This window comes from Erpetoichthys calabaricus, chromosome 10 (genome assembly GCF_900747795.2).
Source record: "Erpetoichthys calabaricus chromosome 10, fErpCal1.3, whole genome shotgun sequence".
NCBI lineage: Eukaryota > Metazoa > Chordata > Cladistia > Polypteriformes > Polypteridae > Erpetoichthys > Erpetoichthys calabaricus.
Genome location: NC_041403.2, coordinates 22,681,513 through 22,708,797, shown reverse-complemented (window position 1 = coordinate 22,708,797; position 27,285 = coordinate 22,681,513). Strand labels below are relative to the sequence as shown.

General features: G+C 41.6%; 1 protein-coding gene across 4 annotated transcripts in view; it reads left to right on the top strand.

The window, feature by feature from the left end:
* Positions 1-27,285, top strand: part of LOC114658897 (regulator of G-protein signaling 8-like) — a 108,218-nt gene that overhangs the window by 42,832 nt on the left and 38,101 nt on the right. Inside the window, exons 2-4 of one of the 4 annotated variants that reach the window (XM_051932815.1) lie at positions 381-446; positions 9,223-9,333; positions 20,519-20,580. In XM_051932815.1, the coding sequence (XP_051788775.1) occupies positions 9,233-9,333; positions 20,519-20,580 (163 nt within the window). In that variant the 5' untranslated portion in view covers positions 381-446; positions 9,223-9,232. Of the gene's footprint in view, positions 1-359; positions 447-9,222; positions 9,334-20,518; positions 20,581-27,285 lie in introns of all 4 variants that reach the window. The other 3 variants (XM_028811007.2, XM_051932814.1, XM_051932813.1) reach the window with 3 other exon arrangements.

Genomic DNA, 27,285 nt, shown 5'->3' with positions numbered 1-27,285 from the left:
GACTAGCACCTTCAGCTCCTGTATTCTCCAATACATATACATTAATTAACTCTATTAAGTAAGTAGACTTCAAGGTGTGTAAAGCCTCACATGATAGAAAAAGGGTTTTGAAATTGGTCTGAACTTAGTAGAAGGCCATGTAAAACTTCTGTAATCACAGACCGAGGTGACAGCAAGTCTCAAAAGTGTAGGAAGAAGCTGAAGTCGCTGGGAGAAAATCCACACACAAGGTACCCCGACCAGGAATGAAAGTATGGGTTCAAGAACTATGAAGCAGCAATGTGGTATCCGTAGCATCACCCGGAGGTAAAAACTCCTAATTTCATTTATAATTTTTTTTTGTTTTGTTTTGCTTGCAGGTACTACTGGCACTCTTGCAGTGAAAAAAACATTTTAGTTTCTACAGAGGATCACAACCCAGCAGTGAAGACGACAAGCCGAAAACGGTACGTTTCCTAGGTGATTTGTCTTTAAGACGTTTTCCTTTTAAGATAAGTCCTGCTTCATTTTTTTTTCTTTCAAATTAGCTATACAAGAAAAGAGCTTTTTCAGAGCTTATTATTTTTTTATTCTTTTTTTTTATGTTGTTGGAAATGCAGATGTGACATGAAATCCCCTGTTTCTGTTCTGTTCAGACAGTTGTATTACCTGATGTGAGGTGACATATGCATTATTTCCAATTCTGCTCTGCATGAATTCACTGAAGCTGATGCATAAGCTCGGCCGCTCTGCAGGCGTTCATTAAGCCGTAACAGCTGTGTTTTTAGATAATGCCAACATGCTCGGCATAAGAGACACATAGCATCACCTTCTCGTTAACATGGATATACTTATATTTGCAGTTTCAAGTTCATTTGTTAGCATTTCCATCTTTAGCCTGACCAAAGCTCATAATTTAACAGTATCACACAGCATTTGCCTTGGCAGTTAATGCCATCCTCTGATGTTGCTCTGTATGTGGGATAAAAAGACCGTTAGTCTGATCAGGCCCTTTAGGACTTGGGCTTCAAATGCAAGCCTCCAGAAATAGAAAGAAACATCTACAAAGGCAGCACGATTCCTTCATGCATTATATAACAAATCCTTGCTTACTTTCAGTTCCAAAATATTTTCCAAAATATTCAGGGAATTGATTTTTTTAAACTCTTTTTTAACATCCACGTAAATCATGTCTTATTATTACTAATTTTAAACACATAAGAAAATGTTTGTTGGGTCATGCATTTGGACACTTGGTTAGCTACTTTAAATATTAGAGCATTTTAAAATATTCTATTCACTACATCAAAGTGTTTTTGTAACAGTGAGATATTATGATTATGATTTTGATTATTATTTTGTCACATGAGGCACTTGTAATACTTGGGTGTTAATGGTGTGATAAAGTCCCAAAAAATGCACTATACTGGAGATCGGGTGTTGACATAGCCCAGTATAAATGATCCCCTGGAGCTAGGCCTGCATGTGCAAGTAGGGGGTTTTAAAAGTTACATTTTTGTCTGTTTTGTTCATTTTTTATTTACAGTGATGATTGTTTAGTTTCTATATGTCAAAATGAATTCTGCTATATCCCTTGTGTTTTATAGTTGTGTTCCCCAAGAGGTGGGGACAAATGCCTATCACCACAAGGGGCTGCCCTCAGTTCTACAAAAGGCTGAGGAAAACCTACAGTCCCTTGCAGTTCATTAAATGCAGTGGGGTTGGTGAGTGTCTTTTGCAATTATTGTGATGTGTACTGGATATTTTGACCCAATGCTCTGCTTTTGATTTCACTTTCTGGATTGATTATGGGACTTGTTTGTTTTGGATTGCCGTTGCCCTTTCAGGCATCCCCTGCTGTGCCTTTTGTTCTTTTCTGAGTGTCACTGTCTTCAGAGCATTTCTTGCATAAGTAAATCCTTTTCCTATATACATAACAAGTAAAGAAATATCTATCTATCTATCTATCTATCTATCTATCTATCTATCTATCTATCTATCTATCTATCTATCTATCTATCTATCTATCTATCTATCTATTTAAGTAATTTTATATAGTGCCTTTCATATCTATCTATATACAGTATCTAAGCCTTCCAAGAAGAGTGAAAGCTGTTAGGGTTGCAAAGGTGGGACCAACTCCAGTCTATTTATTTAAATACAATGTCATTAAAATGCCTGTTAGTGTAATCGTCAGGCATCCCAATACTTTTGTCCATATAATCTATTTATCTATCTGAGTAATTTCATATAGTGCCTTTCATTTTCATCTAAGTAATTTTATACAGTGCCTTTCATATCTATCTATCTATCTATCTATCTATCTATCTATCTATCTATCTATCTATCTATCTATCTATCTATCTATCTATCTATCTATCTATCTATCTATCTTACACTGACACACTTTCTAGACACTTTATCGGTAAAAGGATCCTAGAATTGCAGATTTACTATTTATTGTGACCAGCTGCCTTGTAAATTGACTTGCTCAGGTTAGAAACTGAGCCTTATGTGTTTTATACACTGCTTTTTAATATTGAAGTCATTTCAGGACAACTTTTCACATCTTGCAACTGTTTCCATGGCTCTACTGTATAATTTGACCACTCGCAGATAAAATGACTCATTTTGCTCACATAGTGAGATGATCTTAGAAAACTGACCCTCATGTCTTTATGTGATGCTAGTGCCTTTTTAAATATAAGTGTATCCACGTATCTACTGTACAAACTGACAACTGGCAGAAAAAAAATCACTTGCTCAGGTCACCTTATGAGCTGAAATTAGAAATCAAGCTTACAAAGGCAGATTGTATAGTGTCTCTGAAGGGCAAAATATGAAAATAAAGAAAATGTACAAAAATAAAAAAAATATTCTAACAATAGCAGTACAACTACAGTATTACTAGTGCCATTAAATGTGAAAGCATTTTGTACTGTATTTTGTAAATAAAAATATTAGTGCCATGTTTTTTATTCCTTTTCTTATCCACCTTAATAAAAGGATAATTGTCTGTTTGCCTGCCAGGTTAAGTCTCTTTCATTCCAACAGATGGCACATCACAAACAACACTGCTTTTACAAATCCCAATGCATTTTATTAGTACAAATATTTGTGATGTGCTGTTTAAATGACAAATGCAATCCATTTCAAAACTTACATACATAACAAAATCCATTCCAATGGGTGGTGCACTGTAAATGTTAGGTGTAAGTTAATTATTTAGATTTTAACCCACCTTAGAAAGGCAACACAGTTAGATAATAAATTACAAATCTTGTAATATATGATAACGTTACTGATGGTGTTGCGTTTGAGAGGCTCCTAGAAGAGAAGAGGGAGCATGGAGCAGGACCCGCACCGTCACACGGATATCAAAACAAACCTCTTTTGCCAAGTGTTTTTTAAAAATTACTATTGAATATACAAGTTTTTTGATTGTTGTCTTTTTTTTCAACCTCAGTTTTTGTCTTGCTGTTTGGCTTTGGTTTAGTTGACTTATCAGTTCTTCATCCTTTTTCTTGACTGTGTCTCTTCTCTGTACTGCCAGGTTAGACTCTGACCACGTGTTGTTGACATGTCAGATTGGATTTTGCTGTATTTAGTGTTTTGATGTGTTTTTTGTTGTATTTGAGATCATTTTTGTACTAATTTTTATGCACTGTTTCTTTAAAAGTTCTTTATGGGTGGAGCCCCAGGAGGCGGGGCCACCTTGACATCACTGCTACTGGATCCTGCCTCTGGCTGTAAAAGCGTGAGATGCAGTAACAGTTCATTGGAGTGTGTTGCAGTCTTCTTTAAACACTATTTCACTGATGATCGGTGTTTTATTGACTTCTTTGCTATTGTATTGTGTTTACTTTTTGGCTTAGTGTTTTTTTGTAATTTTGTTCTGCTTTGAGCATTTATGTTTCTTCTCTTTATTCTTTCTAACATTTTCATAAAGGTTCCTTGTTGCCTTTTTGAATACATGTCAGAGTTTTTATGGTTTCACTTCCTTGTTGAGCATTCTTGATAATTCTTGGGATTCTTTAGTTATTTTTAAATAGACAAAGCCAATTCCCCATTTTTGGGGGCTGCTAGGCCAAAGCTTGGATGTAGCAGTTGGGGACTGGCTGTATCTACGGTAGGTATCTTCGTGCAGAAAAGAGAAGGTCCTGGCCAGGTTTTATGGTGAGTGTTAGAGACTGCAACCCTTTTCGCCATATCACAGCACCTGTGACCTTAAATTGAATGAAATGTTTTGAACGTTGTAGATAAGAAGACAACTGTCAAACAGAAAAAGGTTGGGGAACCAAATTAGGAAATCCCCGTTGAATGCATATTCATGCAAAAAAGATGGCAACTTATACAAAAATGATATTTTAACACTAGAATCTCTGAAGCCTGTGAAAATATTTGTAATGGTGGGCCACCTTCAACTCCCTTGCACCTCCTCATCAGTGTCTTTATTTTCCAAATGTGTCAATCAGCACAAGCAGCAAGCAGCCTGCTCACTCATCCCCTACTGAGGCAGCTGAAGTCAAGTCAGATGCTGAAGTCTCTTTATCTGGGAGTGAGGTGCCTGGAGTTGTATAAGGTAAATAATATATTGTTATTTGGAATACATACATTTCATGTGTGTTACGTGTCTACAACAGTCTGTGTAAATGTAGGATGAAAGGAAATGCGAGGCAAGAAATGTTGAACACATAACTAATACAGAAACTTTTTTCAAGTTATAATAATAATGACAAAATGTTGACGTGACGTGCATAATGTGTGAAGACTGAAGTCCAAATATCAAATAAACAATTTCACAAAAGGTATAACTAAACAAGTGCACTTTTATTTAAGAATATAACCAAAGAAAAAGAAATTGTTCAATTTACGTTGCTGTCAATGAGTAAAAACTGAAGCCCAAATATGAACTGATAGGAAGGAACATCTCCTTGGCTGGTGCAGAGGTAAGAACTGCTGTTAAATAGTCTAGAGGTTGCTGGTTTGAGCACGGGTTATTCTTGTATTTAGCGTTTTGAGTAGTGAGCTGCTATCATTATTACTATTATATATATATATATATATATATATATTTGATTTGAGTCTGTAACAGCCAGTGTAAATGTATGGTACCTTTAAAAGTTAGCTGTTTTTTTATTATTATTATTCAGTTTTATTCTCTCAATCATGTTCACGCTCCCCCCAATCTGATACAGTTAGTTTTCAAATAAAGACTTGGTGTAAACAAGTGGGCTTTTACTGTATGTGAGATTTTTTTTATTCAGTTTTAGTCTTGAATAAATGCACGCTTGTTTTGTTGATTTGTTGTAGACTCAAATCAAATGTATCTTTGTATTATATAATGGTATAATTGTAACAATAAAAGCAGCCCACCACTCAGAGTGCTAAATGCAGGGGGGATCAAACCAGCAAAGTGTCGATTATGCAGCAGCAGTTCTTACCCCTGCACCAGACAAGCAAATATCTGTGAGACTGCCGCATTTCCACTGTGAATCACTCAAACACACCCATGCATGCAAACGTCTTTACTTCGTATCGATTAATATTTGGGCTTCAGTTTTCACACATTGACATCAACATGTAAATTGAACAATTTCTTTTTCTTCAGTTTTTATTCTTGAATACAAACACACTTGTTTTGTTATTCCTTTTGTGAAAGCATTTATTTCATATTTGGACTTCAGTCACGTCAACATTTTGTCATTATTACTATGATATATGAAAAAAAAATTCTGTTTCAGTTATATGTTCAACATTTCTTGCCTCGCAAAAAAGTCATCCTACATTTAAACAGATCGTTGTAGACACAGAACACACATGAAAGTATGTATTTCAAATAACAATATATTATTTTTCTAAACAATTGCAGACACCTCACTCCGAGATACACAGACTTCAACTGTGAGAATTTTGTGTTCGACTTCAGCTGCCTCTGTGGATGATGGGATAGCAGGCTGATTGCTGCTTGTGCTAATTGACACATTTGCAAAACAAAGGCACTGATGGGGAGGTGTGAAGGAATTTAAAATAGCACTGCATTAAAAATATTTTTGCAGGCTTCAGGGATTCTAGTGTTAAAGGCCCTCTAGTGATGCCAGAGATGGAACTGCAGGAGCATCCCCTTAGTTTATGCTTCTTTGATACAAATGATACATCCTGCTGAGTGTTTATTGGTTTTATTCTGGCTGGTCAGAAGGGGCTCGGCTTGAGTAGAAAGTAATTTCAAGTGTCTTCTGTCTCATCAGGATCAAATGTGACATCACGGTAAGCAAAAAAACAGTTTTCAAACAAAGTGTTAAATTAAAAAACTGAAGGAATTTTCAGAATCCTTCGACAAAAAATCCCCAATGCAATGTAGATTGTGGGTAGAGGTGTTAAAAAGCTAGAGAAAAATAAACAAAAATAACTAAATAACATCTTCTGGTTGTCGCTCCTCCACTGTAAAGAGGGAAATGTTCCATGTCTTTCTACACTCTTAAAATAGACCATATGAGAAACTCATTAATCTGGCATGTGAGGCAAAGTTTATTGTTGTGTTCTGTTCAGGTTCTCAGATTTTCTTCCCATATCCCCAAAAGTATATGTTTCTGGCTAATTTGTGATTCTGAATTGACCTTGTGTGACAGATAAGGCCAGTTTCCTATTATTGGAGCCTGCTAGGCCAAAGCCCAGAGGTGCATATCCCATGGTCTTAGAGTTGGTGGGCGGGGCTCTGTGAGTTGGCAGGCGTTGTTCTGTCGTGCGTATCCCATGGTATCTGTCTTGCTTGCCATGGTCGGCTGCTTAGTGAATTATATATATAGATGATGCATCCTGCTGGGCAAAAGGGGTGGAGTGTGAGTAGAAAATGATGTCAGATGTCTTTATGTAACTATTCTTCCATTCTAAATGGAGTGTTTGAACTGCAGATACACTGAAATGGCATTGGGCCTTTAAAGAAAGCTAACAGACCTCAAAAATGCCCACTAGAGGAAGTAAAAACTTCAAACCCTGGCAAGTCACAAAATGATAAGCACAGGATATGTAAAAGATTTATTATCACAAAATGCTCTGTGGCACAAAAGCTCAGGTCAGGTCAGGTCAGGTTGGGGAGCATACACTGAAACAGTTTAGGATCCTGGATGGCAACCCCCCAGGCAGACATGTGCTCCAGTCCCCCAAAGGAAATGACAATCTTTCTACTGCAGCCAGGTGTTACAGTGGGTGTCCCTTTGGCCTGGTCCAGCCACTCGGTTCCTCAACCATGAGGATCCTGCGAGTAATCACCCTCGGGTAATCGCACCATATGGCCAAAGTGCCGTAACTGATGCTCCCTCACATTGCAGATAATGTGACTCATTTGGGACTCCATGAACAACAAAGTCAAACCAGCAGTACCCAAGGATTCTCTAAAGAGACACAGTACCAAAGGAGTCCAGTCTTCGTCTCAGGTCATTGGATAGCGTCCATGTCTTTCAACCATATAGCAAGACTGGAAGCACCGGGACTCTGAAGGCTTGGACCTTCGTCCTTTTGCAAAGATATTGGGAGCACCACACACCTCTTTCCAGTGACCTCATGACCTCCCACGCTTTCCCAATCTGTCTACTGTCTTCATAGGAACAGTCACCAGAGACATGAATGTCACTGCCGAGGTAAGCTCCAAGGAGCATAAAAAGGCACCAAAGAAATTGTCTTCAAAAATTTTGCAATCCAGAGGCAAAAAAAATCCTAAAAATGCTCAAAAAGCAGGGCACAGAGGTCAAAACCCCGTAAATCAATAATCAAAAAGAAGTAATGAATCACCAGAGAGCTCATCAACACCAGCACATTCAATGAACTGCAAGGGGCTATTTGTTTTCCACAGCCTTTATAGGGCTGAGGGCAGTCCCTTGATGTTGATTGACAGGTGGCCTCCACCTCTTGGGGAACCTCCCACAAAACACAAGGAACATATCAGGAAATACACAAAGAAACAATCAATAATACTGATGAAAAACATAATTATACAAATAATACAAAAGAGCAACAATATTAACATAAACAAAAGAGAGAGAGATTGGGAGCATGCGCTGATTACAACACACTGCCGCACCCACCACATTGGAAACCACCTGCATTGAGATCCAAGTGCAACCGTGTGACACCTCAGCACCACACAGAACAGTATGAGGTTTTTTACAGTGGCTGAAGTGCCAATTTCTGCCACCAACCCCCAAGTTTTCCTTGAAGGTTGGAGGACCTGCTTGCAGGGCTGGATACAGGTTAACGTCATACCCAGGACAGAGCAATTGCAGATTACAGGCCTTGATCAAGGCGCCAACAGAGTAGAGGCACTTCTGGCGTTTATGGGATTCGAACCAGCAACCTTCGGATTTCCGGCACAGATCCCCACCCTCAGAGCCACCACTCCATTATTAGCATTAAAAAGAATCATAAATAAATAAAAAGGGCATAAGAAAGGAATTTGAACCCCAGCAAGGGGGGGAACCCTGGCTGAAAAATAACTCAGAGACTGTATGAAGAAACTTTCCACCCCCTTGCTACACCCTTAAAACAGACCATGTGAGAGACTTGTCCGTTCAGCATGTGAGACAGAGTGCTGTGTTGTGTTCAGGATCTCAGATTTCCCTCCCATAACCCCCCAAAGATATGTGTGTTTGGCTAATTTATGATTATGAATAGGCTTTGTGTGACTGTCATTATGGATGTGCCCAGTCATTGACTGGACACGGTTAAGGGGTTATCCCTGCCTTAGGCCTCATGCTGCTCGGATAGGATCTGGATTTCCATGACTGAGAGTTGAATGAACAGTTTAGAAATAACTAAATGGATGGATGGATATTTTAAGGGCTAAGTGACATAAATTCATATTTCCTTACAGAATTACAGAGATAAATTTCTTTATCACTGTTTAATGTTTTAAAGGATGTGTTTTTAAAAAAACGATAAGTAAATGGTTAAAAATCAGAATTTTTCTATAAAAACAGAAATATTTTACCCTTCTCTCTGTTGGAGGGCATGGCATGCCTTCCGTGTGTCAGACAGATCTGGATAGTTGCCATGGCATCAGAAGACCACACAGACTGTGGAGCACAAGCGCTCTGGTTTCTCATTTAAACAAGTCGACTCCTGGAGAGACTGGGAACACGCCAGATAGGGGAGCACTGGTCTCACAGAATTACTGGACAATTTGTCCTCAGATAACACTGCATAAGAGTGTGCTCTTCACGGTCTCTTTCTTTTTTTTTTTCTTTTTAGAACAAGAGCAATGAAGACTAGGCTGGGATGTTTATCCAACAAATCAGATTCATATAGCGATTTTACAGCTTTTCTTCCACAAGTGCCAGAGAAGGCAGGCCGCTGTTTGAAGTAAGTCCACCATGTTCTCTTTCAGCAGGAGCTCAATTCACCAACACCCTTGTTTTGTCTTGGTAGAGTAATATATTGCTCTACTTTCCCCTTTTGTATTATTAATTTGTAGCCTTTGTCCGAATGCCTCTAATCTCACAGACTTACCACTGTTTATAAGGTATTATAGTGTGGGGAACAGCCCGGACGCAGACAGGCAGACATCATTTTAGATAGATAGATAGATAGATAGATAGATAGATAGATAGATAGATAGATAGATAGATAGATAGATAGATAGATAGATAGATAGATAGATAGATAGATACTTTATTAATCCCAATGGGAAATTCACATTCTCCAGCAGCAGCATACTGATACAATAAATAATATTAAATTAAAGATTGATAATAATGCAGGTGAAAAACAGACAAAAACTTTGTATAATGTTAAATGTTAACGTTTAACCCCCCGGGTGGAACTGAAGAGTCGCATAGTTTGGGGGAGGAACGATCTCCTCAATCTGTCAGTGGAGCAGGACAGTGACAGCAGTCTGTCGCTGAAGCTGCTCTTCTGTCTGGAGATGACACTGTTTAGTGGATGCAGTGGATTCTCCATAATTGATAGGAGCCTGCTGAGCGCCCTTCGCTCTGCCACAGATGTTAAACTGTCCAGCTCCATGCCAACAATAGAGCCTGCTTTCCTCACCAGTTTGTCCAGGCGTGAGGCGTCTTTCTTCTTAATGCTGCCTCCCCGGCACACCACCACGTAGAAGAGGGCGCTCGCCATAACTGTCTGATAGAACATCTGCAGCATCTTATTGCAGATGTTGAAGGACGCCAGATTCTAAGGAAGTATAGTCGGCTCTGTCCTTTTTTGCACAAAGCATCAGTATTGACAGTCCAGTCTAATTTATCATCCAGCTGCGCTCCCAGGTATTTATAGGTCTGCACCATCTGCACACAGTCACCTTTGATGATCACGGGGTCCATGAGGGGTCTGGGCCTCCTAAAATCCACCACCAGCTCCTTGGTTTTGCTGGTGTTCAGTTGTAGGTGGTTTGAGTCGCACCATTTAACAAAGTCATTGATTAGGTCCCTATACTCCTCCTCCAGCCCATTCCTGATGCAGCCCACGATAGCAGTGTCATCAGCGAACTTTTGCACATGGCAGGACTCCGAGTTGTATTGGAAGTCCGATGTATATAGGCTGAACAGGACCAGAGAAAGTACAGTCCCTTGTGGCGCTCCTGTGTTGCTGACCACAATGTCACCCAACACACATTTATTTTTCTATTTACAAAGTTCAGTGCTCCACAACCCACAGACTCCCCAAAGTCCAGGCCAAACCATTATGCCTCACTCTTCAGGCCGCCTCTGTGTCTCCTCCTGAGACCTTGTCCAACTGCTCTCCCGACTCCAGCCTCATTGTGAAGGGAGGCGGCCCCTTTTATTAGCACCCGGATGTGCTCCAGGTGCTTCCCGGCAATCTCCCACAAACACACGCCAGTGTGGTGGAAGTGCAGGCTGCGTACCCGGAAGCACTCTGGGTGTCCCCACTCGTCTTCCCCCCAGCACTTCCTGGTGTGGCGGGAGTGCTGGGGTCCAGGGTTCTCCAGGCATGGGGGCGCCCCCTGGCAGTGACCACGGGCCCCTACAGGGTTGAGCTTCCCAGCTCTGTACCTGTGGCCCCCAAAAGAACCAGGGCAGTTGCCCTCTTGTGGTCTGGAGGAGGCATGAGCCCTTCTTCTGTCTTCCTGGGCGTCCCGGCTGGGTGCCACCCCCAGCCGTGTGCCACATAGTATATAACTTCTTCCCACCTTTCCTTCTACATCTATAACCTCAGGCAGTTAGGTGTAGTAAAAGACAAGCAGGAGTATAGTTAGAATTTAAACAATGCATTATTGGTAATATTCATACATAATAACAATATGAAAAGTACATTTGAATATTGGCAACCATACAACCTGATACTGTAAATGTTGCTGTGTAGTTTCAGGCGGCACACAGACTTGTTAGTTACTTAAAATATCTCTAGTTAAGGCATCATTTTATGGTCCGCTTTCTTCAGAACAGGCCACATGCCTGTCTCAATATGGCTGCCGAGCTGTGCTCTCCATTGTGTTGTCCTTTTCAGTTCATGGTGTGAGATGGTCATTCAGCAGTTTGGTAAGAGAGAGAGAGTGTGAGGTAAGCAAGCAAATTTATAGATTTTCTGCCCAACCCCTACAGCCAATAGGGTGTCATAGTATTTAACACTAGAATTACCAGAGCCTACGAAAAAACTCGTATATCCGGCCCACCTTAAATCGCTTCTTAAATCCATTCACACCTCTCCGCCAGCATCCTTTGTCCTCTAAATGTGCTGATAAAAGACAAGCTGCCAGCAGCCGGCTATTCCATCCCCCCACCGACTTAAAACGTGAGCGCACTTTTCCCAGCTCTTGCCTTCATTGATTATGTGGGAGTGAAGTGGAGTTTTACAGTGGAAATAATTGATCGTCATTCTAAAGCAGTGTTTCTCAAACTTTTTTGTCTGTTGGCACAGTTAAAAAAACTAAAAAAATTTCGCGGCACACCAGGAAGAACAACAGTTGTTTTATAATAAAATGAAAAATTATTTTACCTGTTTTTAAGTATTACATTCAATGTGAAGGATGTGCCTGTTTTTGAGAGCAAATGCAATCTAATCGAGGCTCTAAAGTCGACAAACAAACTCGCATTTCAGCGTCTATTGTAAGAAGTCTCTCTCTTTTCTTAGACTTGATTTCAGTCAGTGCTGAAAATCCAAACTCACAAAACCATGAAGATGCAAATGGAAGAATTATTTTGATTGCTTTTAAACTGATTGCAGGATATAACTTGTTGATTGAAATCCAAAACACATCCAGGCTTTTCTCGGCAAAACTTGACTTAAGAACTGCATCGTTTTTTAAATCAATGAGCTGCTCTTCTTCTTCAGTTGTAAGATTTGTAGCTTCATTGTTTCCAAATGGGTAGCTGACCCATCCATATTCATTACTTCCAACTGTTGGGAAGTAATGCTGCAATGCTGACTGCAGGTGTGTCATAGTGTACAGAATTTCGGGGGTGATTTCTTTATTTGAAGCACATTCATTGTAAGTAGGAAAGCAGTCGAAGACTCCTTTCGAGATCTTACTTTGCCACAACGACAATTTTTCACCAAATGACTTCAGTTTTGAGGATGCAGTGATGATGTTTTCCGATGGTCCTTGAAGACTTAAATTCAGTGAATTTAATTTGTCAAATAAATCAGAGAGAAATGTCACCTTAACCCACCAGATCTCGTCATGAATAAAAAATCCAAAGTCTTTTTTTTCAGCCTCCAAGAATGAAATCAGCTCAGCCTTGAGTTGGACGACACGCTTTAACACTTTTCCCCTGGAGAGCCAACGAACGTTGGTGTGATGCAGGAGGCATTTGTAGTCTGAATCCATTGCTTCACAGAGCTGAGAAAAAACTCGGGATGCAAGCGGTCGAGATTTGATGAAGTTTACAACTGTAATCACTTGATCCAGAACAGACATCAAATCTTTCGGCAAAGATTTGAAGGCAAGAGCTTCTCTGTGGATCATGCAGTGAACAACTAATACATTTGGATTTTCTTGACGCACAAGAGTGACGAATCCCTTTCTATTTCCCTGCATGGAAGGACAGCCATCGGTGCAAACGCTGACACAGTTTTTCCACTGTAGTTTGAAGAGCAAAATGTTTTCGTTCACCACATTGAAAATATCTTCGCCTTTGGTCGTAGTTTGTAAGTCTTTGCAAAATAAGAATTCGTTGACACATTTTTCATCCTTTATGAACCGAATAAAAGCTAGCAGCTGGGCTTTGCCGCTAACGTCAGTGGATTCATCAACTTGAAGAGACCACAACAGAGACACTTCATCGTCAGGTGCGTCAAAGTGTTCGCAGATTTGATCTTGTAAATCTGACGATAAGTCTTCAATTCTGCGCGAGATAGTATCATTTGACAAAGGAACTTTCTTAACTTTTTCGGCGGCATCGGGTCCAAGGATAGTTTCAACAACTATTGCTAAAGCTGGTGCAATGACTGATTCAGCCTCTGTATGCGCTTTCTTGCGTTTTGCTAATAACTGAGCAACCTTATAACTTGCAATCAATCCCTTTTCTGGCAGCTTTAGGTAGTTCGTAAGTTTCTTAGCTTGTTTATTTTGTTGAGCCCTGATGTTTTCGAAGTATTCCTTCGGTTGCGCTTTTACAGCTGGATGTTTTGTTTCCAAGTGTCTCTTCAATTTGCTTGGAACAAGCGCCTCATTCGACAGAGCTGAATTGCAGATCAGACAGAATGGCAATGGAGCATCTTCAGGTCCCGAAGATATGAAACCATATCCGATGTAATCTTCTTTGTACCATCGTTTGGTTACTCACTTTTTTTTTAACGCTTTCGCAGTTTCATTCTTGCTAATGTATTTCTCCATGGATAACAATGAATAACGCTTATTGATAATTTGTTATTATTAGCATACACCTAAAAAATTGAAATGAAACACATCGCTTATTATTATCGTTACCAATTCAAAAACTGCTGTGCGTCTGCTAGGGCGGCCTACATTTTAGTCATTATAATAATATATGTATAGTGGAAAATTCCATAACCTGAATAGCTAACACCCCTTTCCGTCAAAATGTAGCGTTCCGATTTAGCAGGGCAGAGAAAAGGGGAAAGTGCGGGCTACTATTACTGGTCGTTGCAAGTGGGGACGTCATCGCAACGTAGGATAAAAATTTAATAGTACGCAGACCTGTGTAACGCTGCAGGTGTAGCGTTCTGAAAACCTGTATAAATTTCAAATATTTGTAGAAACTCCCGCGGCACATCTGCAAATCTTCCACGGCACACTAGTGTGCCGCGGCACACAGTTTGAGAAACACTGTTCTAAAGTAATCTGTGTAAACACATTGTTAAAACAGAAACTTTGTCATATTTTAGTAATAAATGTTACAAAATGTAGTAGGCATAAACTATAGAATGTGTAAAGCCCGAGTTCCAAAGATCAAATAAACACTTTCACAAAAGCTTCAAGGGCAATACAATAGCTTCTGTGGTGTAGCACATTAAGATTTACCTCTTAGAGCAAAACAACTCTGCTGCCTCTCAGACCTGAGTTCGAATCCCCGCTAGGGATAAAATGTTGCTTTTTTTTTTTTTTTCTTTTTAACCTGAAACGGACATAAAATTTATAAATTGGTATGCACTGTCAGTTAATGAGATCGTTATATTTTCATATTTTCCGGGGGGTTGACTGAGAGACTTTAGCAGAGAAACACTTGCCAAACTGGTTTGAGGCACAGCCCCCAAATCCTGTCGTAAAATTCAAAGAGACTCAGTCCCGGTGGGGGGAATGGGTTCTTAAACCATCAAACCATTGCTGTCATTATCGATAATGTAACACTAATAATACATGGCTTTGCCTAAGTTACAAATAAAGACGTACAAAATATTTATCAAGTTATATGCAAAATCTCACATCACAACAACCCCTTAAGGTGTTTTGAGAAATGTGAGATGGATGTGATCAGACCATCTTTGAACACCTCCTTTTAACATGTTGCAAACCAGGAGGTAACACTGGATATGGCTTTTATAGCTCTTGAATGAGAGCCATGAAAATAATCAATTGGGCAGAAGTCAGCCTGTCTGTACCCTGACTCGGAGTTGGCGTGCCTCCTTCTACTGAGGAGAAGCATTAATGCCTAAGTATTAGGAATGTGTCTTGGTGTTATAGCCAAACATGTATAGTGCCTATGAAAAGTTTCCCCCTTTTGGAAATTTTCACATTTGATTGTTATATAACATTGAATCAGAAAGGATTTAGTTTGACGTTAAACAACAGAAAAAGACTTTTTTAACGTCAAAGTGAGAACAGGATTCCTGGCCAAGTGGCCTAAATTAATGACAAATATAAAACACAAAATAATGGATCACATAAGTATATATGAGACCCCTAAATCATCACTGGGGCAGCCCACTGGCTTTAGAAGTCACAGAATTAGTTCAATGGAGATCACCTGTTTGGGGTTTAACTTGATTGTTCTATAAACGCACATGTAGGCATCTGGAAGGTCTAATCTGTATACCATTAAAATGTGAAAACTTCCAAGGGAGGAATACTGTTTATAGGAATTGTAACAATATAAAACAGACAGCAAAATTGATAAACATCACAATAAACAGCATAAAAATACATAATCAAACTGTAAATAGTATGGCCACTTAACAACTACCCAACATGCAAGCTGATTTCAGAAGAGGCAGAAAAAACAAAGACTAAATCGCCAAAGTCCATTGGGTAATGGAGAAAGCAAGGGAGTTCCAGAAAACATTTACTTCTTCCTCATTGGCTACTCTAAATCCTTTGACTGAGCAGACGATAATAAACTATGGCAGGTCCTTAAAGTACCAAATCACTGCATTTGTCTCTAAAGGACTGTATGAAGCAACAGTTAAGACTGAATATGGAAGACATGATTGGATCAAGACTGGGCCAGGGCTGTGTATTGTCACCATTTTATTTCATTTGTAATGGGGAACACCTCATTTGAGCTGATGGGCCAGATAAATCAAAAGCTGGAAGTAAACGTGCCAGGTCAAATATCAACACCCTTACTAAAATGAAATATATTGCAAAATAACCAAAAATATGTGAAAATAACTTTCAATATAATGTAACGTAGAGTAGGGCAACACCCTAGTACTACAATATAATGTAACATATATTTAGTTGTAATATATATTTTTAAGATTATATCTGAAGTATAATGAAATATATATATTCCTTTACCTCCTTAACATTAGACCCGAGCTTCACTTGGGCTGCTACAACAGTGTTAAAAGCATTAGTCCCGAGTGTCACTTGGGAAACTATATAGATGTGTCTCGTGTAAGCATTAGACCCAATAATTACTCGGATTGTAAAAGTGCCAACAGTGTCAGTCCCAAGCGTTTTTTAGGCAACAGCATAGGCATATATTACGTAAGCGTCAGGTCTGAATGTTACCCATCTGTAAACTCATCTTCTCCTAGCCTCTTAATGGCATCTTGTATAAAACGTTTTTTAGCAGTCCAGGTGCTGCATGATCTTGACAGTGATACGAGCAGCGATGACAAAGTGAATGTGTCTTCAGGCAGTCAAATTGAAATGGATAGTGAAATCGAAAGTGATTCTGATGAATCTGAAAGTGACACTCGCATTTGAGTTTCGTTTGACCCTGCTTTCAAATAAACCATCACCACCTCGTTTTGATTTTGTGGGGCAGCCAGGAATACAAGTGAAAGTTGACAGCCAAGATCCACTCAACGATTTACTTGAACTTCTTTCTTGATGATGACATGATTGAAAGAAGTGTTGTTGAGATGAACCATTATGTTAAAGAGCATTGTGTAAATGACCGTACACCTAAGCAATTTTATGTTCGAAGATATACCACACAAAAGACCTATTTTGACAGTATATACGGTATTAGCATCATCATCATTATTATTCATATCATATTATTATTATTAATATTCATTATTATTATTTGTATCATTATTATACTTTTTACACTCCTGAATTTGTACTTTTAGTGTTTTGCATTCTGCAAATTTAATAAAAATGTAATTTTTTAAGCCAAAAATGTTTTTTTTGAGATAATGTGACTTTAATGGCTGAAAGTTAGAAGAAGTTGAGACCAGGTTGATGATGGAGAAGTGAGTACAAAAGTTGGTTTCCTACTGAACATCTGATAGACTACGATCACGGCAGCTAGTCCTAGGCAAATAGGTGCGGAACAAGAGGATGCAGTGAAAGATTTTGTTTTCCTAAAATCCAAACAGATAATGACTAACCCCTTGAAATGAAAACACATTTGCTTCTTAGGTGGAAAGTTCTGGCCATTTTTGGTAATACACTGCAATGGCAATCACATCACATTGTTCATGAAAGTCTATCACTAAAGCTATGGTCTTCCCTTTGGTAACACGTGGCTGTGAGCACTGGACCATGAAGAAAGTCGAACACCTGAGAATTGACATTTTGAATTGGTTTTGGAGAAAACCTACTGGATTGCAATGCCTATTAATACGGAAGGAAATAATACAAGATTGTGTACTGGAAGGACTGATAGTGAAGCTAAAACTCAAATACACATAATGAGAAGTCCAAATTCATTGGAGTAGGCTCTGATGTTGGGTAACTTCGAGGACATGACTGAATGACTGACAACAGCCACAACAACCTGTTCTTAATAGGTGGCATTATATTATATAATATAACCCAGTCCTCTTAGTCCAATTTAGGGTTGCAGAGACTACCAAAGACTACCTGACAGTATTGGGTGCAAGGCAGGAACTAACCCTGGACAGGGTGCCAGCATATTACCAAGCAATCAAATAGATAGATAGATAGATAGATAGATAGATAGATAGATAGATAGATAGATAGATAGATAGATAGATAGATAGATAGATAGATAGATAGATAGATAGATAGATACTTTATTAATCCCAATGGGAAATTCACATAAAGTAATAGGAGTGATCAATAAATAAAAATAGAAAAAATAAAAGTAGAAAAGTACACATACATATACAGTCATACACGGAGCTGCTGAAAAGGCTGCCACTCACGGCGGCGCCGGATGTTAATATTCAATAGATTGTCTTATATATAAACATCTAGGCGTGGAAGTGTGTGTGTCAGTCTGTCCGGCCCGGAAGTAAGAGGTAGAGTCGGGGTAAGGGCTCCACCTCCAAGGAAACAGAAACTTGCTTAGCCACCAATAACACAAGTGAGCACAAGTGAGCATGTCAGCAAAATTAAATCTCAGAAGAAAAAGTCGCTTATCCACTAACATCGGCATAATGGTATCCCTTTTACTTTTCCTCCCACCCGCTAAAACACAAGCAAGGTGAGAACATCGGCAAAATGAAACCCCCGAAAAAAGACTAAATTGCTTAGCTGCTAACACTGGCAAAACGGTATCCCTTTCACTTTTCCTCCCGCCACTAATGCACAAGCGATGCAAGCACATCAGCAAAACAAATCCTCCTAGGACAGAGATGCCCAGAGTAGTTCCTTTCAATTACCTGACATCTCTACATTTCAATTTCTTTTCTGACAATTTCAATAGTTTCTAGGACCCCAGGCTTTTTACAGCACGGGCTTACACAGCTAGTAGATAATATGTATAGGACAGCTGTTTTTTTGGGCGCTGTGCTGGTCTGTGATGGCAAAGCAGGAAATGAATTTAAAGACAATTTCTCAGTTTACCACATCGTTGTGTGTAGTGACCAAAAGAATGAGATTACGAGTACAAGCAGCAGAAATGAAATAAGAAGCTCAGTGATTCGGGAAAACTTCAGAGAAGAGTAACTGCTCCTTCATATCAAGATGAGCCAGTTGAGGTGGTCTGGGCATGTTGTAATAATGCCTCCCAATTGGTTCCCACTGAGGCCATCATGCTGGGTGGAGACCCCAAAGCCATGCTAGAGGAACAGTAATTCTTGGCTGGTTTAGGAATGCCTAAAATCAGCCAAGAAGAGCTGGGATCTGTAGCTGGGGTCAGGGAGGAGGTCTGAGATGATCCTTACCAGGAAAAGTAGCTTGAGAAAATTATTTGATGATGAAATGAGACAATATGTATAGGAGATAGATAGATAGATAGATAGATAGATAGATAGATAGATAGATAGATAGATAGATAGATAGATAGATAGATAGATAGATAGATAGATAGATAGATAGATAGATAGGAAGGAAAGGGACTACATATTAGATAGATAGATAATTTGTAGACCTTCTAGAATTTTTTCTATTTTTGAATAAATATGACCTAATGCAGATTTTTATGTAAGTGCTAAAACTAGATAAAGAAAAGCCAACTAAACACATACCACAAAAACATTATACATGTTCATTTATTTATAGATGAAACTGATTCATGTTAAAAAAGCAGGTGAAAATGTAGGATTATCAGATCAGTGCAGGACGCTCTGCCCTATTTAAAGAACATAAATCAAGGTCTTCACTATCAAAGTCTAATCTTCACCACACAGGTTTGTAAAACTCTGTCATGCCTTGAAGAAAGGAGATTTCTGGGGGAACTCTGGAGAAAAAAGTGAAGAATGAATAGGCAAAAAAGCAACATCGCCCTCTCTCATCCTGGAGTTGTATAGCGTACCTTAACTGAGCCATGAAGGTGATCCTCTATTGTCCACGCCTGACATATATATACTGAACAGGAGCCATAAAAAGTTTGTGGCAGCCTCCTGTATACTTGAAGCTCAGCTGCAAATTTGAGAATTTGAAAAGTACAATAGTACAGCCTGGATGAGGCAAAGATGGCTGCTTTAAGGGATGGCAGAAGAAATGATGTCATCAGAGCTGGAACCAGAAGTTGCATCATCAGGACCAGAAATGCGTCGTCAGGATCATGACCGGAAGTGACATCTTTGGTGCCGGAAGTGGTGTCCTTAGGACCAGAAGTGGCATCCTTGGGGTCGTTACCGGAAGTGATGTAATCGAGCCCAGGCGGGATTTTCTGTAACTGGTCTGCAGTGGAAAGAGAGAAAGGATTAGTGACTCTCGCCACCCCCTTGTCTGGCATGGAATTACCATCATTAGCTGCCTCCCATGCCCACATGTGTCACAATACAAATACAGCATATCCTTTCCAGATATGTAGTTTCAAATGTGTGAAACAGAAATTGTGTTAAAAATGCTTTAGTTGCCTCACATTTTTATGCAATCATTTTGTTCACCCCACTGAATTAAAGCTGAAAGTCTGCACTTCAAACTGCATCTGAGTTGTTTCATTTAAAATTCATTGTGGTAATGTACAGAACCAAAATTAGAAAAAAGTTGTCTCTGTCCAAATATTTGTGGACCTAACTGTATCTTTATTAAAGTTATGTGATGCACTTTGCTTGTTGAATTATTAGAAGGTGGATGTTAAGAGAAAAGGCAAAAAAGTTTAAAAACTCTCTGGAGGAGAATTCTGAACATACAACAACCAACATGCTACTGTATCCACATTAGACTGGCCATTAGTGGGACAGTAGATCTGGGAATGAAAGAAATGGTGCAGAACTTGCATATTAATAAATAATTAATTCTATATTTTTTTAACAGAACACTGCATATTCTACATGACATATAATTCTGTCTTCATTTTGCCAGGTTATCCACAGAAGAAGCATTGAGGTGGACAGAATCTTTTGATGTCCTTCTGTCTCATAAATGTGAGTACACTAGAACTTGAATACAGGCTGTCATGAACTTAAATGATTTGTAGAATTCCAAAAATGGCATAGGAGCATCACAGTCAGCACTACGGCTGCACATTTCCAATGACCTGGGTTTGATTCCTGATTGTCTGGAACATGTGGTGGTTTCCTTTATTTCCTTCCTGTGTTAAGTTAATTGATGTTTTTTTATTACTGTGGCCTGCAATCAGAAGGCATTTCCATCCATGGGTTGTCCTTGCCATGTGCCTAGTGTTGCCTAGATAAGCTCCCCATCGCCCATTTCTGATATATGAAGAATAAATATATTTGTAATTGCCAATCTTAGAAAGTTAATGCTTTAAGGTTAAATTCATATTAGTGTTTGCTTAGTCATAGACAATGGTATAGTCTTTTACTCCCTGTAAGTTGATAAGAGATAGAACTTCCTTGCTATAACTAAGAATACAGTGTATTAATTCAGTTAGTTGTTGTTGTTTAGAATAAGTCCCAGGGCTAGCAGGGACTGAAAGACTCTAGCAGCCATACCAAATGCAGTCTAGATCAGGTCATCTATCTAAAGCTAAGCAGCCTTGGACCTGGCCAATACTTGGATGGAAGACCAACCAGGAAAAGCTTTGGTTGCTGCTAGAAGAGATGTTGGTGAGGCCAGTAGGGGGCACTTATTCTGTGGTCTGTGTGTGGGTCCCAATGACCCAGTGCAGAAGCGGGGACACTGTGCTGCTATCTATCTATCTATCTATCTATCTATCTAATCTATCTATCTATCTATCTATCTATCTATCTATCTATCTATCTATCTATCTATCCATCTATCAGGTCACTGTGCACTATGGAAATTCTGAATGACTGGAAAATGGCAAATATAATCCCATTATATAAAAAGGGTATTAGGAAAGATACAAGTAACACCTGGCAAGAACAGGAGTTTTTACTGACCAGTCAGCATGGGTTCAGAGGAGGAAGGTCATGTTATACTAACATGCTGAAATTCTATGAGGAAGCAACCAAAGGATATGATCAAAGTGGAGCTTATGGTATTATTTATCTTGGCTTTCAAAGTGCATTTGATAAGGTGCCACTTGAGATGCTGGGCATCAAACGGAAAGAAGTGGAAGTTCAGGGTGATGTTTCTAGATGGGTGAATTGGCTCAGACACAGGAAGCAGAGGGTGATGGTGCGAGGAACCTCATCAAAATTGGATGAAGTTAAGAGTGGTGTCCAGCAGGGGGCAGTGCTGGGGCCGCTGCTGTTTTTAATATATATAAAATGATTTGGACAGGAATATAAGTAACAAGCTGGTTAAGTTTGCAGATGATACCAAGATAGGTGGATTGGCAGATAATCTGGAATCCATTAAATCATTACAGAAGGACTTGGACAGCATACAGGCTTGGGCAGATTTGTGGCAGATGAAATTTAATGTCAGTAAATGTAAAGAATTACACATAGGATATAAAAATGTGAGGTTTGAATACACAATGGGTGGTGTGAAAATCAAAAGTATACCTTATGAGAAGGACTTAGGAGTCGTAGTGGACTCAGCACTATCAACTGCCAGGCCATTATGAAGGCTAACAGAATGTGAAGCTCTATAGCGCCTTGATGTGTGGAGTACAAGTCTAAGGAGGTTCTGCTCAGGCTTTAATCTCTGGTGAGGCCTCATCATTTTGGTCACTGGGCTCCAAAAAAGACATAGCAGTGGTAGAAAAAGTTCAGAGAAGAGCGACTAGGATGATTTCAGGACTACAGGGGATGAGTTATGAGGAAGAGCTGACACTTTTGAGTTGAAGCTAAAGGACATTAAGAAGTGATGTAATTGTGTTTAAAATTATGAAAGTGAATTAGTCCAGTGGATTGAGACTGTGACTTTTAAATGAGTTCAGCAAGAATACGGGGACACAGTGGGAAACTTTTTAAGGGTGAATTTTGCCCAAGCATTAAGCATTTGTTCTTCACGCAGAGAACCCCTGACACATGGAATAAGTGACCAAGTAGTGTGGTAGACAGGAGAGCTTTAATGCCCATCAAAACTGGCAAGCTTTGTTGAGCTAAATGTCCTGTTCTAAATTTTTCTAATTTTCTATTGTTCTAATGTAGATGTTGTTTCCACAAGGAAACTCCCTTTCCCTGGAAATACATTGGTTTTGCAATTGTGGCATTTTAAGTAACCTGAACCTAAATAGATATGTTATAAAGAGGCAATATCCCTCCCTTAGTGATACGGCAGTAAGAAATCACATAAGAGAAAATAACTTAGCTTTCTTTAATGACGGTTTATGTGGCAAAACTAATGGGAAGCCATGACAAGACCTTGTGTAGAGTCTGCCATTTTCTTCGCTGCGTTGGAAGGATTTTCAGGATCGGATGACATTATCTCCCATCTGTCCGTCAGCTTCAAAGGTGTGCCGGGCAATGTTCCAAGGCTTTATACTCTTTCTCCATGTGCAGGTCCTCACTTAGGTGAATCATACAATTCCAAACAAGGCAAAGAGAAGATACAATTTCATGTTGACTTTGACACACAGAAATAGTGCATGTTGGCCTTAACTTGTCTTGTCTTAAAATGCTTGCATAGCAGTTCTTATATGGTAAACTCCTGTGTGCTAAATAGATAGATAGATAGATAGATAGATAGATAGATAGATAGATAGATAGATAGATAGATAGATAGATAGATAGATAGATAGATAGATAGATAGATAGATACTTTATTAATCCCAATGGGAAATTCACATTCTCCAGCAGCAGCATACTGATACAATAAATAATATTAAATTAAAGAAAGATAATAATGCACCTTCCCATGGGCTCACCACCTATGGGAGGGGCCAAGGAGGTCGGGTGCAGTGTGAGTTGGGTGGTGGCCGAAGGCGGGGACCTTGGCGGTCCGATCCTCGGCTACAGAAACTGTCTCTTGGGACGTGGAATGTCACCTCTCTGAAGGGAAGGAGCCTGAGCTAGTGCGCGAAGTTGAGAGGTTCCGGCTAGATATAGTCGGGACTCACCTCGACGCACAGCTTGGACTCTGGAACCAATCTCCTTGAGAGGGGCTGGACTTTGTACCACTCTGGAGTTGCCCCCGGTGAGAGGCGCCGAGCAGGTGTGGGGTATACTTATTGCCCCCCAACTTGGAGCCTGTACATTGGGGTTTACCCCGGTGGACGAGAGGGTAGCCTCCCTTTGCCTTCGGGTGGGGGGACGGGGTCCTAACTGTTGTTTGTGCATATGCACCGAACAGCAGTTCAGAGTACCCACCCTTTTTGGAGTCCCCTGGAGGGGGTGCTAGAGGGCATACCTTCTGGGGACTCCCTCGTTCTGCTGGGAGACTTCAATGCTCACGTGGGCAATGACAGTGAGACCTGGAAGGGCGTGATTGGGAGGAATGGCCCCCCAATCGGAACCCGAGCGGTGTTTTGTTATTGGACTTCTGTGCTCGTCACGGATTGTCCATAACGAACACCATGTTCAAGCATAGGGGTGTTCATATGTGCACTTTGCACCAGGACACCCTAGGCCTCAGTTCGATGATCGACTTTGTGCTCGTGTCGTCGGACTTGCGGCCACATGTCTTGGACACTCGGGTGAAGAGAGGGGCGGAGCTGTCAACTGATCACCACCTGGTGGTGAGTTGGCTTCGATGGTGGGGGAGGATGCCGGTCAGGCGTGGTAGGCCCAAACGTGTTGTGAGGGTCTGCTGGGAACGTCTGGCAGAGCCCCTGTCAGAAGTAGCTTCAACTCCCACCTCCGGCAGAACTTCGACCACATCCCGAGGGAGGTGGGGGACATTGAGTCCGAATGGGCCATGTTCCGTGCCTCTATTGTTGAGGCAGCTGACCGGAGCTGTGGCCGTAAGGTGGTCGGTGCCTGTCGTGGCGGCAATCCCCGAACCCGTTGGTGGACACCGGCGGTGAAGGATGCCGTCAAGCTGAAGAAGGAGTCCTACAGGACCCTTTTGTCCTGTGGGACCCTGGAGGCAGCTGATAGGTACCGGCAGGCCAAGCGGAATGCAGCTTTGGTGGTTGCTGAGGCAAAAACTCGGGCGTGGGAGGAGTTTGGGGAGGCCATGGAGAACGACTTTCGGACGGTTGAGGAGATTCTGGTCCACCATCCGGCGTCTCAGGAAGGGGAAGCAGTGCAGTGTCAACACTGTATATGGTGGGGATGGTGCGCTGCTGACCTAGACTCGGGACGTTATGGGTCGGTGGGGGGAATACTTCGAAGACCTCCTCAATCCCATTAACATGCCTTCCAATGAGGAAGCAGAGCCTGGGGACTCAGAGGTGGGCTCCCCCATCTCTGGGACTGAGGTCACCGAGGTGGTCAAAAAACTCCTTGGTGGCAGGGCCCCAGGGGTGGATGAGATACGCCCGGAGTTCCTCAAGGCTCTGGATGTTGTAGGACTGTCTTGGCTGACACGCCTCTGCAACATCGCATGGACATCAGGGACAGTGCCTCTGGATTGGCAGACCGGGGTGGTGGTCCCCCTCTTTAAGAAGGGGGATCGGAGGGTGTGTTCCAACTACAGAGGGATCACACTCCTCAGCCTCCCTGGAAAAGTCTATTCAGGGGTCCTGGAGAGGAGGGTCCGTCGGATAGTCGAGCCTCGGATTCAGGAGGAACAGTGTGGTTTTCGTCCTGGTCGCGGAACAGTGGACCAGCTCTATACCCTTAGCAGGGTCCTGGAGGGTGCATGGGAGTTTGCCCAACCAGTCTACATGTGTTTTGTGGACTTGGAAAAGGCATTCGACCGTGTCCCTCGGGGAATCCTGTGGGGGGTACTCCGAGAGTATGGGGTACCGGCCCCCCTGATAAGGGCTGTTCAGTCCCTGTACGATCGGTGCCAGAGCTTGGTCCGCATTGCCGGCAGTAAGTCGAACCCATTTCCAGTGAGAGTTGGACTCCGCCAGGGCTGCCCTTTGTCACCGATTCTGTTCATAACTTTTATGGACAGAATTTCTAGGCGCAGCCAGGGCGTTGAGAGGGTCCGGTTTGGTGGGCTCAGGATTGGGTCACTGCTTTTTGCAGATGATGTTGTCCTGTTTGCTTCATCAGGCCGTGATCTTCAGCTCTCTCTGGATCGGTTCGCAGCCGAGTGTGAAGCGGCTGGGATGAGAATCAGCACCTCCAAATCCGAGACCATGGTCCTCAGCCGGAAAAGGGTGGAGTGCCCTCTCAGGGTTGGTAGCGAGATCCTGCCCCAAGTGGAGGAGTTCAAGTATCTCGGGGTCTTGTTCACGAGTGAGGGAAGAATGGAGCGTGAGATCGACAGGCGGATCGGTGCGGCATCCGCAGTAATGCGGGCGCTGCATCGGTCTGTCGTGGTGAAAAAGGAGCTGAGCCGCAAGGCGAAGCTCTCAATTTACCAGTCGATCTATGTTCCTACCCTCACCTATGGTCATGAGCTATGGGTAGTGACCGAAAGAACGAGATCGCAAATACAAGCGGCTGAAATGAGTTTCCTCCGCAGGGTGTCTGGGCTTTCCCTTAAAGATAGGGTGAAAAGCTCAGTCATCCGGGAGGGGCTCAGAGTAGAGCCGCTGCTCCTCCGCATCGAGAGGAGTCAGATGAGGTGGCTCGGGCATCTGATCAGGATGCCTCCTGGACGCCTCCCTGGTGAGGTGTTCCGGGCACGTCTAACCGGGAGGAGGCCCCGGGGAAGACCCAGGACACGCTGGAGGGACTATGTCTCTCGACTGGCCTGGGAACGCCTTGGGATTCTCCCGGAAGAGCTAGAAGAAGTGGCCGGGGAGAGGGAAGTCTGGGCATCTCTGCTCAAGCTGCTGCCCCCACGACCCGACCTTGGATAAGCGGGAGACAATGGATGGATGGATGGATAATAATGCAGGTGAAAAACAGACAATAACTTTGTATAATGTTAAATGTTAACGTTTACCCCCATCCCGGGTGGAATTGAAGAGTCGCATAGTTTGGGGGAGGAACGATCTCCTCAGTCTGTGGAGCAGGACAGTGACACAGTCTGTCGCTGAAGCTGCTGTTCTGTCTGGAGATGATACTATTTAGTGGATGCAGTGGATTCTCCATAATTGATAGGAGCCTGCTGAGCGCCCTTCGCTCTGCCACAGATGTTAAACTGTCCAGCTCCATGTCAACAATAGAGCCTGCCTTCCTCACCAGTTTGTCCAGGCGTGAGGCGTCTTTCCTCTTAATGCTGCCTCCCCAGCACACCACTGCGTAGAAGAGGGCGCTCGCCACAACTGTCTGATAGAACATCTGCAGCATCTTATTGCAGATGTTGAAGGACGCCAGCCTTCTAAGGAAGTATAGTCGGCTCTGTCCTTTCTTGCACAGCGCATCAGTATTGGTAGTCCAGTCTAATTTATCATCCAGCTGCACTCCAAGATATTTATAGGTCTGCACCATCTGCACACAGTCACCTTTGATGATCACGGGGTCCATGAGGGGTTTAGGCCTTCTAAAATCCACCACCAGCTCCTTGGTTTTGCTGGTGTTCAGTTGTAGGTGGTTTGAGTCGCACCATTTAACAAAGTCATTGATTAAGTCCCTATACTCATCCTCCAGCCCATTCCTGATGCAGCCCACGATAGCAGTGTCATCAGCGAACTTTTGCACATGGCAGGACTCCGAGTTGTATTGGAAGTCCGATGTATATAGGCTGAACAGGACAGGAGAAAGTACAGTCCCTTGTGGCGCTCCTGTGTTGCTGACTACAATATGGCT